This window comes from Simochromis diagramma, unplaced genomic scaffold, assembly GCF_900408965.1.
Source record: "Simochromis diagramma unplaced genomic scaffold, fSimDia1.1 OVJJ01000778.1, whole genome shotgun sequence".
In the NCBI taxonomy this organism is placed as follows: domain Eukaryota; kingdom Metazoa; phylum Chordata; class Actinopteri; order Cichliformes; family Cichlidae; genus Simochromis; species Simochromis diagramma.
This window is the reverse complement of record NW_024387438.1, coordinates 303258-323637: the sequence shown is the minus strand read 5'-3', so window position 1 is coordinate 323637 and position 20380 is coordinate 303258. Positions and strand designations below refer to the sequence as shown.

Sequence of the window (20380 nt, the reverse complement as noted above, 5' to 3'; positions counted from 1 at the left end):
CATGGCACTTGTTCATCATGTGATCCATTCAGGCTGAAGCTCCGTCATTCATTTTTGAGGCGTTCACAGCGTGTTTGCTGAGGATAGTACCGTCCGTGCCGCCACCAACCTCCACATGCTCCATCTTTGTGATATTAATGTGTTTGTTTGACCACACTGCCACGTTCCAGTGCAATGCGTGTTTGTCCCTCTGTGTCGTCTTGCAGGTTCCTGGTAGGCGGAGTCAATGACGGTGAGCACCTGTCCAGCCTCCCTGTGTCAGTCTCTGCCCACTCTCTGTTTATGCAGCACATCAATTACAGTTAATTATGATTAATTTTTCCTTCTTTATATTAAACACATTTGTATATTTTTGTTAAAGTGCGTGTCGCCCATTATTTGGACCTGACTGAGCTCCCTGTACAGACGACCTGAGACAGTCTTAGTGTGTCAATAATCTGCTGTTGTGTTTGTTCTGTTCTCAGCTATTTTCTTATGTATAAAGGGACAGACATTGGAAACTCGTCTGATATAAATCACGTGTTCTTGCGCAGACTCATGTTTCACACTTTTGAACAGCGCTGGCCTCTCCGGCTCCCTCTTTTGTTTCGTTCATGCAGTTTGTTTGGCTTCATGTCACCACCTGCAGCGTCAGGCTCTCAGTTTTGTTCAGAGCAGCAGGTCTGAGAGGAAACGGCATTCAGTACGAACAAGGCGATCCCGCTCACAGGGGCTCAAACACTGGTGCGTGACCCTGAGGGGGTCACAGACGTCTCTGGTTGTGTTCTACAGTGTGTATCACCCTGCTCATCTGCTAATAATGCTAATACATAATACTGAATATCACTTAAATATTAAATATTTATTTAAACTACAATAGTTAAATCAAAGAGGTTTTATATAAAGTCTGTCATCAATGACTTTGTTTTAGACTAAAAACTGAATTAGTTTGATTTGTATCCGAAACACGCTGCACAGGTCAGGTCAGATTATATTTAAACTTTACATTTGGGACACTGGGGGACGTACTTGTACCTAAACTTTTCAGGTAAAGTAGAAAGTGGGCGTATTTTGCTCATTTCACGTCCGCTGTTCTTCTAAATGTGTTCTGGAGATGACTAAAGTGGCTTTCCATGAATAACAGTTCAAAGTAATCCTTTATCTGAGCTTTCATGGAGCTGTCTGAAATAAGCTGCTTTAGCTTCTGTCTCTTTAACACCTCACTCACAATTTAAGCCCCCTGTCTTCTGATTGGATGACTTCAGGAAGCCTGCTGAGGGGCAGTACTCTGCACTGATGAGCTGTGCGGCCTACACCTGTGAGATGTGATGATGTGATTATTTTTTAAGAGTCCATCAAAATTTCCGAACATTATTTCATGTCCCTGAACATGGCGTTTCACCCATGTGTACTGATTAACGCCCATGTAGCCACGCCTCTTATAAAACAAAAGTTCAAATTTGGAGTTGGGAGGTGTTGGTGATGTCATCGCGTGTGTGAGAGACGTTTTTTATTTCTCGTTTTTCAAATACATTTAAACGGTGTCACTTGGTTAATGTTAGTAAGACTTTAGTTCAGGTTAAAACGCGACGCCTTTTGAAGCTTTGTTCCCTTCTTAGTTGCCGTGGTAACGCCTCTCTATTGGACAGACAGTAAACATAGTTCCCACTAAAACACATCACTTACAAATCTGTAACATTCACAGACATTAACGATACACAATATGCGTCAGACTTCTTTACTCAGCCGGAGGTGTCGCCCCCTGCTGGACATTAGAACAAATGCAGGTTTAATCTCTTCCTTCAGAAAACACACAGTGAACACATGCTGGCATTCATGAGCAGAACCCTTTAGAGTAAATGTCCTCAGCAGTTAAAGTAAACAACCTACTCTTATAACACATTTATAGAAATATCCCATGATGCACCCAGATTTGATTGGACTGGTCATGTGATGTTTAACAATGACATCAGAAAATGTGTGATGAGTTTTGCTTTTTTATTTTCTTACTCCATGAGACCTCTGGAGGTCAGAGGTCATGGAGTCCAGGTGATGACCTGGATGGCGGTCTGAGTGGCCCGCCGGATGTCCTGGTCCACCTCCGCAGCCTCAGCCTTCTTCTCCAGCAGGGGGAGCTGCTCCAGGAGGAGGCGGCGGCCGTTAGGAGCCTCAGCCAATGAGGTGAGCGCACGAAGGACGTACATGATGAGGGCCTTCCTCCTCTTCTTCATCTCCTCCTCGTCATCGTCCCTGTGCTTCTCAGACAGCAGGCCAAGGAGGACGGGGAGGACGTCCAGGTCCAGGCACCGCTGCTTACCTGCAGTCACAGATACTTCTGTGTTTGAAACATGGAACTAAACTGAAGCTGGGTCGATACCTTCAGACTGATCGTGGATGTAAGAACCGATTTTGCTTAAACTGATCCTGATTCAAAGTTTGGAGTTTCTGAGTTGAGGGTTGTGGAAGCCGGTGTGTGCGTTTGTACCGGTGGTGATGATGACGGTGTTCATGATGACTCCTGCAGCGTTGGCTTGAACCTCCACGTCTTTGTCTTGTAGAAGACCGACGAGGACAGGAAGGACCTCGGCATCCTCGCAGACCTGTCGCTTCCCGTCCATGGGAACGCTGTAACCAGCAGACAAACAGTCGGTTAAACCAGCGCACGGCGAGGAAACAAAAGCACAGCCTGGATCAGAGCGAGCTGATCTACCTGAGTGCCATCATTGCTGCGGCCGCCTCTCGGCGGATGATCGAGGATCGGTGGGACAGTTTGCGTCCCAGCAGTGAGACGCCATCGGAGGCCAACCCCGGCAGGGCGTCCAGCCTGGAGCAGTGGGTGAGGGTGGAGAGGAGCAGCATCTGCACCTCCTCATCTTCCTCCTTTGTGAGTTTCAGCATCAGTTTAGGCACCAGAGAAAGGAGAGCCTCTGCTCCTGCAGGGCGGCGTGGAAAACCCACAATTAAGCCCTGAACTGTCCTCATGAACGCCTACAGACGTACGAGTGCTGCAGCGTGTGACCTGCTGCCCTGAGGACACGCCCCCTGACCCCTCAAACATCAGCTTAGTCCTCAGTCATTAAACTCCAGGTTTGAGTTCAGCTGCTGATGCTGAGAATCCGAGCTTACCTGCAGGCAGCAGAGCGAGGCGGCTCAGCACTCGGTGGACGTTCCTCCTGCAGGAGAACGAGGAGTCATCCAACAGCTGACAGAGAGGAGGGAGCAGGGAGGAGGCGAGGACGGCCTGCCTGCAGGAGGAGGCGACAGGACACACACATGAACCCTGAACAGCTTTAAAGCTCCTGAACTTTCAGAAAGATTCAAAAAATGACACAAACGGATCCCAACAAATATCCTAAATTTATAAAAGAAACTCTGCTAGTTAATGTTCCACAGGCAGACGCAACTCTCATGATTTAGCTCTTATGTGATGCTTTATTTATCGTAATAATTTTAAAAAAGGTAAATTCTGTGTTTTTAATAGGTTATTAAATAAAATTGAAAAGTTATTTCACAGTGTTAATAAAAAAAAAGTATTTTGTGTAATTTGGTGGTTTATTTATTGTCAAATAATTTTAAAAAGTTGTTCATTTGTGTCGGACATTTATTTCAATGTCATGTTTAAAAGCTCCATAACACAAAGAGGAGCCAAGCTTCAGCTTCACCTGGACCTCACAGCTGGGACACAGCGCCACCTGCTGGTGGGGTCGCAGCACAGCAGAAACTGAGAGCCCAGCAGTTCAGATTTTCTCTTCATCGTTCTTTCATTCTGCTCACACGTCGCATCCTGTTTTCCAGAACAGCCGTTTGTCAACTTTTCAGGCTCAACATTTTCTCTCCTGTCTGAAAAACTCCAAAAGAAGATTCTGTTTGCTTCTTCGTGATGAACTCGAGTGTTTGAGCGGATCTTTGGTCTGTGATCGACTCCAAACACGTTTGTCTTAAAGACACGAGAAGCTTTATTTACTAGTTTTGGTAGTTTTTGGTTGTCATTTTTGTGTATCTGTTGTTTTGCATTATGTGGTTGTTTGATCTGTTTGCCTCTTTATTGCAATTGTGAGTGTTTTGCTTTCCTGCTTTTCCGTTTTAAACAGAATGACCTGATGACCCCGTCTTCCTCCCGGTGCTGTGCCAGTTTGTCTCGGTGCACGTACCTGCCGATGCTGTGTGAGGTCAGCAGGTGAAGAAGCTCACAGGTTTTTGCTCTGACTGATGGATCTTCATCCCTGAACAAAACCTTCAGCTGCTTCAGAAAACCTGCAGAAGAAGAACCAGTTTGTACTTTTCCCAACTTTCCTCCATTTTAGTCACAGCAGACTTCAGAGTGGGCCGGTGCCACCCCAAGTCCCACCTTCAAACACGCCAATAACAGCTAGTGAAACACCTGAAGTCCTCAGGTTATGTTTTATAGTTTTCAAAAGCAGGGATGTCCAGCACAGTTTCACGGCTCCTCCCTTCTCTCCCTGATTTCCCCTGAACTGCACACCTGTCCTCCCTGTGCAGAGGGCGGACCTCACGGTGACCCTCTGAGCTCTTACCTCCGGTAACAGCCTGGTGCAGTCGCTCCGGCTCGTGCACCAGGTCGCAGAGTGACGTCAGAGCCCGGAGCCTCACCGCAGCCCCGGCCCGCTGCAGCTCCCCGAACAGCTGCGGCACGGCCCGCCGCCCGAAGGCCACCGGAGCCCGGGTCGGGTCCGTGAGCGCCCCGGCCATCCGGGACGAAACTCCGCGTAGAGGTGAGAGAGGGGGCAGGTTAATCGATCAGGAGCACACCGGGTCCGCTGGTCAGCCGATCAACGCTCACCTGTTGCCTAGTAACCGCATATAAACATCAGGCCACTGTGGTGATGCGTTTCAGGCCCGTAGGACTTATGGAAACCTCAGTTTTCAGTTTTATTTGTCATATGCAAGTTAGCACAGGGTCAACATTGCAATGAAATGTGTTTGACGAGCAGCAGTCACTCAGCAGCATGATACAGTAGGAGAAAATATAATAAAATAAAATAATAAAAAAAATAGAAAAATAGTAAGGAGCAAAATATTAGAGAGACATGGCAAAAGAGAAGAGATGACTATATATGTATCTATAAATATAAATATATGTACACTAGTGATTAAATAAGAAAATCTTGAAAAGAAATATGACGGGAGGGCAGATGGGACATTGCACAGGAATGAGCAGCAGAAAATTACAGTATTGCACTTTTAAATATAAATATCAATAACAATAAAGTGGAGTGACCAGTGCAGATTATATAGAGTACTTGTGAAGCTACAGGGTAGCTTCTGAGTGCTGTGTTGTGTGTGTTTAAGTGTTGTGGTTGAGGTGTCGTATGGCTTGGTGGTAAAAACTGTTTTTAAGTCTTGTAGTCCGAGCAGACAGACTCCTGTAACGTCTGCCAGATGGTAACAAGGAGAAGAGCTGATGTGCTGGGTGGCTGTGGTCCTTGGTGACCTCCTGACTGGTCCTGTTATTCCGTGATCGTTTGTTTAAATCGAATAGAAACACAATCATCAAATCAAACAATCGCAAAAAATAAAGCGGAAGCGACACCCGAAGGAGCTGCTGCCACGGAAACCATCCAGTGAGGGTCCCGGTGTAGCTTCTGTGCTGTTTGGTCTAAGGAGCTTGGAAAGAAAAGCGTCTGGACTTCTTTACAGTTTTTTTCAATCGCTAACAAGCGCCTACCCATACTTCAGATACTTTTTCTAAACTCTTAACACAGACTCACACCTACAAAACACAATTGGCCAAATGGATAATTTTCTTCTCAAAAATACATTTTGTTAAATATATACTAACTCTTCATTTCAAAATAGAACACATCTTTCTCTGCACACACTAACTGTACAAAAACACTATAAATCTGACTCAAAATGAAATTAGTCTGTCAAAGAATAACACTTGTTTTCACTTCACAAGGTACATGCAGTCAATCAAAGTACACCAGGTTTCAAAATACTGGCTATTATTGACATTACAAAAACTGCATAGACTTTTATGTTTCAGTTTTATAGGTATTTGCATGCGAAACATGCAATCCACCATTTTGACACCAGAAATGTCTTGGTTGGTAACTGTATGTCCACATGTACAGTAATGTTCACATTCAAAAGCATTCCAGCAAAAAGCAAACAAGTTTCTGTTTCTTTACTGTTTACTACAGGAGGTACAGTAGAAACACGGTATGATAGGACAGAGAAAGTTTTACAGTATTGCTTACAGTGAACAAAATATCCATGAAACACACAAGAGCATTCTGAACAAAAAAAACAACAGCAAAAAGCCAAGATAAAAAGGGGGGGAGGGGGAGGGGGGCTAAAAAAAGGCAAAAAATTTGCATCTAATCTCTGCGATCTTCAGGGTTAGGCCACATGTTTTCATCAACATCACATCTGATGTTATCCAAGTCGATGCACCTGGGATAAAACCACCTGGTATGTCGGATCCACCCTTGGCAATCGTCAACTGTGATGTCCCTGGAGCCAGCATCCATGGCTTCAAGGAGGGACATCTGGTCATGTGGCTGATGGTCATAAACCTTCCACCTCCATGCAGAAAAGAACTCCTCTATGGGGTTGAGGAAAGGTGAATAGGGTGGAAGGAAGAGACTTACCAGTCTTGGGTGGACTTCAAACCATGTTGTTATTGCTTGCGAGTGATGGAAAGCCACATTGTCCCAGGTAATTACAAAGGTCCTCATGTTTTCACCCTCCTGACCCTGCTCTGGAACCAGGCGCTGGTGGAGATCATTGAGAAAGGCAAGCAAGCGCTCTATATTATAGGGTCCAACCTGACATCTGTGAAGGAGTAATCCTGCATTTGCAATTGCTGCACACATGGTAATGTTTGCCCCTCTCTGTCCTGGCACATCAACTGTGGCCCTTTGTCCAATTACATTTCGTCCACGTCGACGCCTTTTGGCCAGATTGAATCCTGCTTCATCGATGTATATGAATTCATGAGGGGCCTGGTTGGTCTCCAATTCCATAACTCTCTGAAACAAAGTTTATGTAAGTCATGTTAGAATAGAATTAGAATTAGAATAGAATTCAACTTTATTGTCATTGCACATGCACAGGTACAGGGCAACAAAATGCAGTTTGCATCCATCCAGAAGTGCTTTAGTGATATAGATATATTACAATATATATTAGCAATAATATAGATATGTGAGTATATTACAGAAATGGGTCTATTATGGTATGTTATAATGTACACGGTATGAAGTATGTTGTGAATATTCTATAACTATAAGTATGTACAGGCTGTAGTGAGTACAAGCTATGTACAGGATATAAATATGAAAAACTATACAGAATATGAAATAAATAACTTTACAGAATCTGAGATATACAGCTATACAGAAATGGGAACTATGCAAGTTGTAAACAGTTGTAGGATTAAAGATTATCGAATGTACAGAATGATTATTTACACAGAGCTATACAGTAGTGCAGTTAAGATAAGTGAGGGTGTAGATAGTTTCTACAGAGGCTATATAAAGTGCTAGTGGTTGTGAGTGGTGGTTCAGTCCATGTTATTATTGTGTGTTTGAGGGTACAGTTGTCCATTGTGGGTGTATGTATGTTCAGTCCATGAGTTTAACGTGGGTCAGATGTCAGGAGGCAGAGTTCAGGAGTCTGACAGCTGTGGGGAAGAAGCTGTTCCGGTACCTGGTGGTCTTAGTCCGGAGGCTCCTGTAGCGCCTCCCAGAGGGCAGGAGGGTGAAGAGACCATGTGATGGGTGACTGGGGTCTTTGATGATTTTCCCAGCCCTTTTCAGACACCGCTTCCTGTAGATGTCTTTTATGGCAGGAAGTGGTGCTCCGGCGATGCGCTGGGCAGTTTTCACGACCCTCTGCAACGCCTTCCGGTCCGAGGCAGAGCAGTTCCCGTACCAGACTGTTATACAGTTGGTCAGGATGCTCTCGATGGTGCAGCGATAGAAGTTCACCAGGATGTCTGAGGACAGGTGGTTCTTCCTCAGAGTCCTCAAGAAGAAGAGGCGCTGGTGAGCCTTCTTGACCAGCTTGGAGCAGTTGGTCGTCCAGGTGAGATCCTCAGAGATGTGGACTCCCAGGAACTTGAAGCTGCTCACACGCTCCACAGCCGTCCCCTTAATGTGGATGGGTGGATGTGGGTCAGCATTCCTCCTGTAGTCCACGATGAGCTCCTTGGTCTTCTCGGTGTTAAGCAGCAGGTTGTTTCTGTCGCACCACTCAGCCACTCACCACTCAGTTAGTACTGTATACCATACTGTACTGTAACCTAGTATTGTGTAGGTTACCTACTTGCAAAGTGCAAAGCTTATAGAACTGGACATTGGATTGAATATACACTATACCTGGACATATTGTCGTCGTAGCTCCTTGACCCTCTCACTGTTCCTCTCAAAGGGAACAGTGTAGAGCTGCTTCATCCGCACTCTGTGTTTGGACAATGTCCGCGTAATGGTTGTGAGGCTGATTCTATCGATATTGTCAAATATCTCATGGTCCGCCACAATTCTAGTTTGAATTTCACGCAGTTTTATTGCATTATTTGCAGTAACCATTTCTACAATGGCAAGCTCCTGATCATTACTGAGGAGCTTTCCTCTTCCCCCAGAGGGTGGAAGACGTTGCATTCTTTAGAAAGACAAAAAATTCAACATATGCATTACTGTATGACCATATTGACATTTCAAGTGAGAATAGAAACAATCCATGTAAAATGCAATACTTACCTGTTGGTTTGTTGAAAGATGCGTATAATGGAGGCAACCGTTGACCGCCTCAAATTGGGCTGCACTCTTTCACCAGCCTCTCTTAGTGAAAGACCATGGTTGATTACATGGTCAATGATAGTGGCACGAATTTCATCACTGACTACTGTTCTTGCAGCCCTTGGAATGCCACCACCACGCATTCTTACACCTCTACCTTGCCCTCTCCTTGGGCCTGCTCTTCTCCCTGGGCCCCTTGCTCTTACTCTTCCTCGACCAGACATTACAGTGTTTGTCTTTTTTTTGTTTCCAAACACATCACTCCTCAAGGTCTTGCCTTATAAACCCCACTGAGTCTAAGCCAGAATGGAAGAAGCTGTGGTTGGCCCAATTTACCCAACATAAATCAGCTGTGTGTCAATTTTTCAATTGTTTGTTTATTATCAGCTGAGGTATATTTTTGATATTGATATTGTTTTTGTACTGATATCATTGCAGAAGCAGAGGTTTTTATACTGTATCTAAGGTTTGGAATATTGTTTTTGCTATTGTGGGATGTTGTGTGTTAACATTCGTAGATACTACAAAAACAGTCCATAATTTTGTTGGGAGGTATAGCTTGTCTGTTAAGAAAATGTAAGCATTGTGGAAATGTGTTTACTGACTGCATATTGGGTGAACACGACATGAAATGTGTGAATGGTATGGCCACAACAGACCGATGCTGTGCTGATTGTGTTTAGAGTTTTGCAAATGTGACAACTGTTTGGACAAACGCTTGTTAGCGACTGAAAAAAACTGTAAGTTGCTTGAAGACGTTTCACCTCTCATCCGAGAAGCTTCTTCAGTTCTAGGGTAAAATGGCAGAGAGTCCCCCCACAGAGGGACAAAGGACCCCCTGATGATCCTCTAATCACCTGAGCCAAGGTGTGAAACTGGGTGTGGGTCCCAATCAGCCAGAGTTTCAGGTGAGTTCATTGTGAAACCTGGCCCCACCTTATCATGCGAATTCCTGAGATCAGATGGCCCAGGATGTGAGTGGGCGTTAAGGCATCTGGGAAGGATCTCAAAACTGGATTATAGATGGCAGAGAGTTGGTGTCGTAAACCCCGCCTCTGTTCAAAGATGGTCGCTCGCAGTGGACCTCTTTCAAACCATCTGTCCTCTCTGTCCAAAATGTGAACATTGGCATCCTCGAAAGAGTGTCCTTTATCCTTTAGATGCAGATGGACTGCTGAGTCTTGTCCTGTGGAGGTGGCTCTTCTATGTTGTGCCATGCGCTTGTGAAGTGGCTGTTTGGTCTCTCCGATGTAGAGGTCTGAGCATTCCTCGCTGCTCTGTACAGCATACACCACATTGTTAAGTTTGTGTTTTGGCGTTTTGTCTTTGTAATGAACCAGTTTGTGTCTGAGTGTGTTGCTGGGTCTGAAGTATCAGAATCAGAATACTTTACTGATCCTTGGGGGAAATTATTGTTCGTTACAGTGCTCCATTATAAACAAACATTAACAAGACAGACAATACACTAACTAAGAATAGCACAATATATATACATAAAAGTCACTTATTAATAAATAGCTGAAAAAGAAACATGTAGCTGTTGCAGTAAACAGTGTGTTAGGTGGATGCGTTGTACAGGGAGCCACAGGCAGGAATGATTTCCTGTGTCGTTCAGTGGTGCATCATGGGTAATCTCAGTCTCTCACTGAACGAGCTCCTGTGACTGACCAGCATGTCATGGAGTGGGTGGGAGGTGTTATCCAACATTGTCTTTATCTTGGACAGCATCCGCCTCTCCGACACCACCTTGAGGGAGTCCAGCTCCATCCCCACAACATTGCTGGCCTTACGGATCAGTTTATCGAGTCTGTTGGCATCTGCGACCCTCAGCCTGCTCCCCCAGCATGCAACAGCATAGAGGATCGCACTGGCCACAACAGACTCATAGAAAATCCTGTCATCAGGAAACTTCTGAAGATGGAGGTCTCTGTGCAGTGGCTGAAGTCTGTGGTGTAGAGGGTGAAGAGGAAGGGGTAGAGGACAGTCCCCTGTGGTGCCCCTGTGTTGCTGATCACCTTGTCAGACACACACTGTGGGAGATGTACATATTGTGGTCTTCCTGTCAGGTAATCAACAATCCAGGACACCAGAGAAGCATCCACCTGCATCGCTGCTAACTTATCACCCAGGAGGGTCGGCCTGATGGTATTGAAAGCACCGGAAAAGTAAAAGAACATGACCCTCACAGTGCTCGCCGGCTGGTCCAGATGGGTGTAGACACGATTGAGCAGGTAGATGATGGCGTCCTCAGTTCCGAGACGAGGCTGATAAGGCTGATCCAGAATGAGCCTTTCCAGGGTCTTCATGATGTGGGAGGTCAGTGCCACGGGCCTGTAATCCTGGGGGCCACTGGGACGTGGCGTCTTTGGTACAGGGACGAGGCATGATGTCTTCCACATCACTGGGACCCTCTGCAGATTCAGACTCAGCATAAACAGTTTATGAAAGAAGTGCACTGGGATGTCGTGCTTGGAGAAAACGCTCCTGAGTTTCTCTGATACACCGGCTACATAGGGGATGACAATGTTGTTGCGTCTGTCCTTCTTATCCTCCCTCGCTGGTGTCTGATCTTCTTTTCGGTGCCTCTTTGCTGACTTTATAAAAGCCCAATTAAGATAACCGCATGTTTTGAGTGCTTCCTTCACATGTGTTCCTTCTTTTTCCCTTCAGGCTTAGAGGGAACATGTTCTGCCCGGTGGTGTAGGGTCTTCAAGCAACCCAAAGAAGTCCAGACGCTTTTCTTTCCAAGCTCCTTAGACTATGATGACCTGGATGACTGAGAACCTTCACAGACAAACGTCTGTGCTGTTAATGCTGGACGAGGTTTGGACTCTGGACCCTCATTCACACAAGTGCGCTCTTCTATGCTTTGAGTGGTTACCAGTTAACATTCACGTCACAGTGTGACACACCTCTGTATCGGCCGTCCGCTGGGACTGAACCAGCTGATGTCAGCTGGGGTCACGACCTCCGTCCTCCTCATGTGTTCAACTCTTCTCCTGTGACATTTCTCGTTATTACACATAAGCTCTCTCTGCTTTGGTTTCTTTGCATGTGTCGACCGGATGAGTTGTTACAGAAAGAGAATTTCATTGCAACATCACTTTTACAAACATGTTTAGAAAACCGGTAACGTGTTCAAGACTTATTTTACCCGCTGTGAGCTGCAGAGACTGAGAAAGTGCTAAGACAGTCAAAACTAATCCACCCTGTGAGAAAAGAGCCCACTGAACACAAATCAGCGTGATGAGAACTACTGATGATGAAAGGAAGCATCTTTATCTGAGGACTTTATTTTAGTCTGAGCCCAGTCCCATCTGCTGACATGGAGGAGGCGGGTTTATGCCCTATACTGCAGTCAGACACCAGGGGGCGATAGAGACGTCTGGGCTTCATTTTTTGGGAGCTATTAGGTCGTCCATGTTTTCTACAGTCACTGGTCAAACCTGTGGGAAAAAAGAACTTAGGTTCTCTTAAACCTGAAAAAACGTATTGAAATTACTGGAAAAACATCAGAACGCGCCGATGCTGACGTCACTGTTGGATTCGTTCTGAGGTCGACACACGAAGGCAACAAAAAAAGGAGAGAAAATGAAACGTTTATTGTGTGAAGCTGTTGGACGAGGTGAACGGAGCCCTCAGTTCAAACATAAATGAAACATGAGAACATGAAAAACATTCAGGTTTTCATTTTGGAAGCAGAATAAGAGAAGAACAAAAACCTGCCTCCGTCTGATTCTCATCCAATCAAATCAATAACCAACAAAAAAACATTTAAACACAAACCAAAATCATTTTGTGTCTATTTCTTCTTCTTCTTGCTCTTCTTCCCTCCCTCTCCCTGCTGAGAGCTGGTGTCGCCTCCTCCGCTCTTCTGGGTCCGAGTCTTGAGTTTGGGGATCATCTCTGCGACGTAGATCATCACGTCTTTACCTGCGATCACCACAAACGGCACACCTTTACCTCGGCTAATGTCGTCTACGTGCAGCAGTGTCCTTTCAAAATAAAAGCACTCACGTGAGCTGAATTTCTCCTGACACGGGCTGCCGTCCGCCTGCTTAATCTGAACTCTGACCCGACCTTTGAACTGGCCGTCCCTGTTCCACTCCCGGGGGTGGATTTTGTTCTGGAAGAGACACACAGAGTCCGACCACGCTGTGTTTACAGAGTGTGTGTGTGTGTGTGTGTGTGTGTGTGTGTGTGTGTGTGTGTGCGTGTGTGTGTGCGCGCGCGCGCTCTCAGGTGTTACCTCCATGTAGACGTTCATCCCTGCAGCCGCCAGCACGTCTCTGATCTCAGTGCAGGACGGATTCTCCACCGCCTGCAGACACAGCAGCACGTTCACACTCAGCACGCCACTTCCTGTCTATTTTACTTTAGTACATTTGAGCAGCAGATGTCCTGATGCCCGATCAGTCATCCAGGTAAGGAAATCCCAAAAGGTTGATTCTGTTCATCTGGATGTTTTCAGTGGGAGAAACGTTTCATGATGATTAACAGCTGCTGATCAATGACCCTGATCTTTGATCAATGGTCATGAGAATTTGCATATCATTGATGATAAGCTGACCTCCAGCCCACTGTTCATGGACAGAATCAACCTTTTCACAGTGAAACTTTTTGTTTCTGGGTTTTTTCTCCATCTGGTCTTTTTTGTTTTTAAATCCAAGAGTTTCTTCACACTTATCTCGTGTTTCAGTCGACTGTAAAATCCTTTAAAAGAAGAAGATGAGTTAAGTTCAAAGATCACAGCTCAGGTTTCAGAGGTAACATCAAACACGATCATTCAGGCTTATCAGAGGCTGTTTCCATGTTATGCTACAAACACTTGTGCCTCATGATTTTTACTCATTTAAAAAAAACGAATCTTCCAGCAGTCATGCGTCTCCTGTAGACGCACAGCACGAGCTCTAATGATCTTTATGCTGTTTTCATCTACAAAAGCATGTCACACAGGCTGCGAGCTGCGAGCGTACGTAATCATCAAACACATGAACGTTAAACAGTCACCTTCTCCACGGAGATCCTTCGTCCTTCAGCCAGCGTCTTCTTACTGTTGATGTAGATGGGATAGAGGCAGACGAACCTGAAACAGACGACGCAGCGACTCAGTGACTGACGGCCGTCCTCATGCATGAAGCCGAGCGCGCTAAGTAAGAACTCCTTATCCAATAATCGCTCGGCTGGAATCACTCACCAAATGGTAAATGGCCTGCATTTGTATAGCGCTTTACTCAGTCCGTAAGGACCCCAAAGTGCTATACACTACATTCACCCATTCACACACACATTCACACACTGGTGATGGCAGCTACATTGTAGCCACAGCCACCCTGGGGCGCACTGACAGAGGCGAGGCTGCCGGACACTGGCGCCACCATGTTTGAATCGCCTGCTGCACAAACGTCATCGTTTCTGCTCCGTGTGTGTGTGTGTGCATACAGAGCTGTGCAACAGTCTTCAGCCACTCCTCAGTTCTTTATATTTTGTAGGAAAATTTGAATAGAGTAAATATAAATGCAAATGCAGCAAACAGGGCAAAAACAAGCAGCCTGGAGGTGAATCTGTGGCGCGAGCAGCTTCATCCTTCAGCTCAGCGTGAGCTCTGAGCTGCTCTCCGTCTCTGAGGATCTTCAGTTCTCCGGGCTTCCTGAAGGACACTCATGTTGTGATGTCCCACTCTGCTTCAGTCATGCTGAGGTCCGGCTCTGATGGCGGTCTCCTGTGTGCTTCACTGACGGTGTGTTGGGATCATCGTTGTGCTGAAACATGAAGCTGCTAAGATCAGATGTTCCTGCATGGAGGATCAGACTCCACCTGCAGCTGAAACCACGACAGCGTCTCCACCTGATGGCTGCAGACTCTCAGTGTGGGACCTCCTCGTCCACACGGACCATGATGTGGATCCATCTCTAAATCAGACCTGTTCCTCTGGTCTTCAGGGCTCCGCCCTTCCTCCCGTATCCCTTCATTAAGAAGGTCTTCCTACAAGCCGTCCTCCACTGAGACATTTCTGATGAAGCTTCAGTGAACATTAGACGATCAGCTGAAGATGCAGATCATCTCTCAGCTCCTGTGTCAGATCTTTCAGATCCTGTTGATCCACTGTAGAGTTTTTTAGGCCTCACACTTCTTCTTCTGTACAGTTTTTCTTTAGACTTCTAAATAAACGCTCCACACCACGCTGAGATATGCCACGTTATCAGCTCTTTGGGAATCAGCGCGTTGGATCAAAAATGCTGTTTTATGTCAAAATGTGATGTTTTTGGCATTTTTCACAGACTCGACTAAAGAAACGGTCTGCTATGTGTCGGCACGGGAGCTGTTTTTAATGTTTCAGTGATTCGTAGGTCAGAGTTCAGAGGCTTCATCAAAACAAACTAACAAAGATAACAAACACTATAAAAACGGTCAGGAACAAGGACTGGGCTAAAAATGAGGGAAGACAATGGAGGCCTTCTGGAGAACTGTTGCTCAAGAGCACTTTAAAAGTTACAAGAACGTCTGTCTGCTTGTAAACAAAACAAAGACATGAGACCTTTGTCTTCCAGTTTGGTTTCTCCGCTCTTCACTCAGATCTCTGTGGTACCAGCTCCTCTGACTGAGGAGGGAAACATCCTGTAAGCTCCACAAAGAGGAACTCTGAGCTCCACAGATCTGATCAAACTGTCCGAACCGGAACGTTCAGCAACCTTTCTGCACATTAATGTGACTCTGACACATTTCGTCCCTTTAGCTTTAAAAATAAGGCGGTCTGTAAACATCAAGCTTAAACTTCTAATCACACGTCATGCCTAAGGATGAGGACCACAGGCCAAACTTCATGTAGAAAATGCGCAATTTAACTTTCCCTCTGTTCCCCGTGACTTTACACACAGCTCAGTACAAAATACGATTTAAATATCGGCATGAAAGACATTTCACTAAAAGTCCTTTAAAAACTCAGTGTCAGCTTATCCTAATGTCCTCGTTTCACCGGCGTTTCATCGTCGAGGTTCGGCTCTGAAGTGAACATTTAAACCCTTAAAACAACCCTTTTCCGTGGAGCTTCAGTTAAAAGCTGCAGAACTGTATGCCGAACTGAAGATCGGCCTCCCAGGATCCACATGTGTGCTTCAACATCTTAAAATAAGCACGTGTCGTTTGTAGGTGCATTTGTTTCCTTAAATGTTTAAAATTATCCACAAGAGTCCGCACGAGAAACCGGCTAGCTCTGTTAGCTTTAGCTTAGCCAGGGTCCTGGACTTACCGCTCTTTGTCCGCGGGGTTCTGGGTGAGATGAGCCATGGCTGTCGCTGCTCGGGGACTAAACGCACCGTCTGATCCGAGCCTCTCAGTAATGGACACTAATATGTTTGTAGTATCACCTCACATACACACAGGCTACCGTAAGGATAACGCAGCCATACGGCCACACTGTTGACAACAGCCGCTTCTCTTCTTCGGCTTCTGTATTTAGGCAGAATACACACAGCGCTGGGATGTTGCTGCCCTCTACTGTTTGTTTGTCAGTTCCGTTTTGACATGAATATGAAACCTGTCAGTGAAGAAAGAAGCCTTAGACTCTAAGGCTTATGTCACATGTGAGCTGTAGCCTCAGTTTCTTGTTGTTAGCTGACAGGTGTGGCCCACAGTGTGGTCTTCTGCTGCTGTAGCCACTCTGCTTCATCGTCTGATGTGTTGTGCTTTCAGAGATGCGCATCTGCATAACTTGTGTATAACGAGCGGTTGTTTGAGTTACTGTTGCCTTCCTATCACCTGTCTCGAGTTCATTCTACGAGCCGGTTTCACCCAGAGAACTGCTCCTCACTGGATGTTTCCTGTCTCAGGCCGCTCTCTGTAAACCACAGCAGGGAAAAGTCCAGCAGTGTCTGAAATACTCGGCCCGTATCAAGAGCCTCGTCCAGTCATCCTCCTGACGCTCAGTTTGACTCCAACAGGCTGTTCTGACCATGTCGACATGCTTTAACGTTGCTGATTCATTACAGGCTGATTAAATGATATTTGCATTAACGAGCAGTTGAACAGATGTACCTAATAAAGTGGCTGTTGAATCCATGTAACTGTTCAGCACTTTGTTTGAAAGTGCTTTATAAATAAAGTTATTATTATTAATAATAACGACCCTGAAAAGGATAAGTGGAAGTGAATAGATGGATGGATCAGAGTGGTTGTTACACTTAACATCACCACACAGCACAAATCAGTGACAGTAAATGTTTATTGTTCAACTATTACAAAAATATATGTGTATATAGCATGAAAAATCAATTTTAATGTTGCCAGGGAGATGAGTCCACATAACAAAACAGCTCACACTCTCCACCTCTGAATAAGCTCAGAAATTTGCAGCCGTTACAGTAAATAAAAGCAATAAAAGACGATCAGTGTTATGTCAGGTACATGTTTGGTAAGAACTCGACTAGCTTGTTCAAGCTGTGAAATTCACACAAACAGTGTCTAATGATCCACGGTGGTAAACCCCAACGACACCAAGTGCAGTTCTTTTCTTTGGTATTTGGCACGTTTGTCCACAGTTTGTCGACTTTGTGTAATTTAAAGATGTTTGAAGCTGAACGACTCCTCAGTTACTCTGGGTAACTGAACCAGACACATTCAGGATCTATGATTACAGGAACTTTCCTTTAGTTTTCAGTTGATTAATAAACGTGACAGATTTAGACTTTAGAAAACAAGAATGATGATTAGCTCAACATTTAGAGTAACTAGCAAAGTGAGTATAATTATAAGTATAAAAAGAACTTATTTGTGAAATCACATATTTAAAGAATGTGTGACCTGCAGCAGCAGCAGTGGCAGTCTACATTACTGTTGGTGCTGACTCTTGCTTCAACATTAGTTTCATCTTCTTTTTGTCTTTTTTGTTTTTGTGCTTTTCTGATTAATTTTCTAGATACTTGTTAAGCAAAATCCAAGTGGAAGAGAAGACCCATATTTCTATACTGGCACTCTTGCAGCAGCATGTCCACCGACGCCTCCACCTCCCTGAACACCAGCACCAAATGGCCACATTCATCATCATCACTAATCCAGCCTCGCAGTGCAATTCTTACAGTTGATTGATCGAATCCAAAGAAGGTCAGCAGGACTCGGTCGGATAATAGTTGGCAATCAAACTCTGGACTTGAATTTGAGCTCAGGTACAAAACATCTGTGGCGTTGTCTGTTGCACAGTTGTCTATGGTGACTGAGCCGTTGCTGAAAGTAAACATGTAAATGTCATTTCCATCACCTCCAACCAGATAATCTCCACCGGTGGACACCAAGATGTCGTTACCATCTGAGCCTTTGAGAAGAGAACTTTCATAACCAGAGACTAAGATGTCCGAATAGATGGTGCCGATCACAGTTTCCACATCCTTCAACACGTCGCCCTCAGCGTCAGCGTAGTGGCCTTGGCCCGTCAGCAGGTTAACATAAACCCCTTCACCCGTCTTATGATCACCCCGATAGAGAACCGAGTCTCTGCCTGGACCTCCGTCCACCAGATCAGCTCCTGGTCCAGGAAGGAAGACGTCCCGGCCAGAGTTTCCCATCAGGGTGTCATTCCCATCTTCACCATAAAGAGTGTCGTCTCCTCTCCCACCAATCAGGATGTCAGCTCCATTTCCTCCTACCAGTGTGTCATCTCCATCACCTCCATCCAAGGCGTCGTCCTTCCACCCACCAATCAGAGCATTGTCTCGGTTGTTGCCTATTATAACATTAGACTGGGAGGGGCAGCCTTGCACTGTATGAACCTCTGACAGATTTCTCTGAGCGCTGAGGTCCAAACGACAGTCCACCGGAGACTGTGTGAGAGTCACTTTGAAAGCTTCTACCTGATAGAAAGAGTCGTCTCCAGATGAGTTTAGAGACTTGAGTTTGAAATGGACGCCATCAGAGCTCTGAAATTCTAGATGCTGATGTTTTTCACCATTAGCATAATTACGGAGAATGAATTCTAATCTTTCCTCTTTTTTCATGATTCTAACATGAACATCATCTCTTGTTGGTTCCATTGAAACTGTTGAGTCCAGTATGACTCGACTTCCATCAAGGAAATCCATATCTACCAGCACAGTGTCAGTTTTCTGATCTTCTGCAAAGTTATCAATGATTATGTGGTCTCCATATTTATGTTTGATTATGTAGGTGTCTTTGCCTTCCCCTCCTATCATCAGTGCCCCCCCGGTGTGTGGATCCAGTAAATTATCATTGCTGTTTCCAACCATGATGTCAAATCCTGAGGAGCCGTACATTTCTTTCACTGATTCAACATCATTCATTTTCAACACTTTCCCCATGTAGTAGTAAGACAAACATCTTTGATTTCTCCTTCGCGGTACACACCACTGCATTATGTCTTGATAAAATAATTGGTTCAGCTTTACAAGTCGTTCATTTATTATCATCACTTCCTCCAAGTACCTGCAGTTTCTTCTACTAAAATGAAACCTTGCAAGACGAGAGTACATTATCTTTTTATAAAAATACTGGCATAGATTGTCATAGTTTACTGGAAGTGGTTCAGGACTCTGGTTTCTGTAGTCGATGGTTAAAGGCACCATTAAATCCCATCCACAGCTGCTGATGTTGGGCTTCAGTCCAGCTGTTACTCCATCACTGGTCTTGATCTGCAGGTGCTGATAATTCTTTGATTTAAACCAGTTCTGTAAAATAACAGTTCTTCTGCCCTGTACCTGAACAATGATGCTCTGACCTTCACATCTACATGTTATATCCTGATATTGTTCTTTAAGGAAGAGCAGGTCCAAGGTTAGATCTGGTGATAGATTGTTGATGGTTTTCACTCCTTGTCCTGCTGTGATAACGTACCAGTCCTCTCCTCCTCTCCCCTCAATGAAATCATCTCCTAATCCAGGGACGACAACGTTGTGTTCTTTGTTTCCTTTGATGACATCACTATAGTTTGACCCGCGGACCTCTGTCACGCTGTCCAAAGCCTCATCCTTCTCAAGGTCCACCTCCAGAGGAGACGGGGAGCTGCTGTAGTCAATGCTGAGGCTCTTTATACATGTGGTGAAGATGTTCCTCTGCAGGCAGTCAGCTTTGTTATCTGACACTGTGAAGGTGATCAGATCCTTTGTGATGAACAGTAAGTGTCTGTGTGCTGATGACCTGAACCAGTTCACTACAGTAACATGAAACACTGTGCTGTCATGTTGAGCCTCCAGATGAACATCATTACCTTCTACTCTGACTCCAAACGTATGAAGATTTGCTTCTACGATGGCCAGGTCAGTTTTCTCGTCTCTGGAGTAATTTTCAATGAGCACAGAGGAAAAGTTTCTGCCTTTCACCATGTAAATGTCTTCTCCTTCAGCACCAATCTGACGATCTCGCCCTCCTCCCCCATCTATCAGGTTCCTTTCTCCATTTCCAATAACTTCATCATCATACTGAGACCCAAAGATGTTTGTAACTGTGTGTAAAAGTGGCTGTGATGCATCAACAACTGCACCGTGTTTCTCGAACATCTTGTTAATTCCTCTGGCCACCAGCTGAACTGAAGAAACCACCGTGGAGGAAATCTCAAATAAGACTCCGTCTCCTGACATCATGTTCATGTGACGATAATCTTCTCCTAAAAACCAGTTTTGTATTCCTACAGT

General features: G+C 45.1%; 2 protein-coding genes across 2 annotated transcripts; both read right to left on the bottom strand.

The window, feature by feature from the left end:
* Positions 1-1980: 1980 nt before the first annotated feature.
* rsph14 (radial spoke head 14 homolog) lies at positions 1981-4934 on the bottom strand. Its single transcript, XM_040013417.1, has 6 exons — positions 4515-4934; positions 4131-4233; positions 3106-3224; positions 2690-2912; positions 2465-2604; positions 1981-2296 (listed from the first exon to the last, which is right to left on the bottom strand). The coding sequence occupies exons 1-6, from the start codon at positions 4687-4689 to the stop codon at positions 2016-2018; spliced, it is 1041 nt and encodes a 346-aa protein (XP_039869351.1). The 5' UTR covers positions 4690-4934; the 3' UTR covers positions 1981-2015.
* A 7388-nt stretch (positions 4935-12322) lies between these two features.
* On the bottom strand, positions 12323-16322 carry srp19 (signal recognition particle 19). The gene is made up of 5 exons (XM_040013466.1): positions 15994-16322; positions 13755-13830; positions 12994-13065; positions 12762-12870; positions 12323-12677 (listed from the first exon to the last, which is right to left on the bottom strand). The coding sequence occupies exons 1-5, from the start codon at positions 16029-16031 to the stop codon at positions 12547-12549; spliced, it is 426 nt and encodes a 141-aa protein (XP_039869400.1). The 5' UTR covers positions 16032-16322; the 3' UTR covers positions 12323-12546.
* Positions 16323-20380: the final 4058 nt, after the last annotated feature.

Bases quoted from the DNA above. Each gene is read 5' to 3' on its own strand.
- rsph14 (XM_040013417.1), bottom strand. From the start codon at position 4,689: ATGGCCGGGGCGCTCACGGACCCGACCCGGGCTCCGGTGGCCTTCGGG. The intron at 3,225-4,130 runs GTACGTGCACCG...CTCCTCCTGCAG, and splicing joins ACCTCACACAGCATCGGCAG to GCAGGCCGTCCTCGCCTCCT. The intron at 2,913-3,105 runs GTAAGCTCGGAT...GCCGCCCTGCAG, and splicing joins CCTCGCTCTGCTGCCTGCAG to GAGCAGAGGCTCTCCTTTCT.
- srp19 (XM_040013466.1), bottom strand. From the start codon at position 16,031: ATGGCTCATCTCACCCAGAACCCCGCGGACAAAGAGCG. The intron at 13,831-15,993 runs GTAAGTCCAGGA...CGTCTGTTTCAG, and splicing joins AACCCCGCGGACAAAGAGCG to GTTCGTCTGCCTCTATCCCA. The intron at 12,871-12,993 runs GTAACACCTGAG...TGTCTCTTCCAG, and splicing joins GGATGAACGTCTACATGGAG to AACAAAATCCACCCCCGGGA.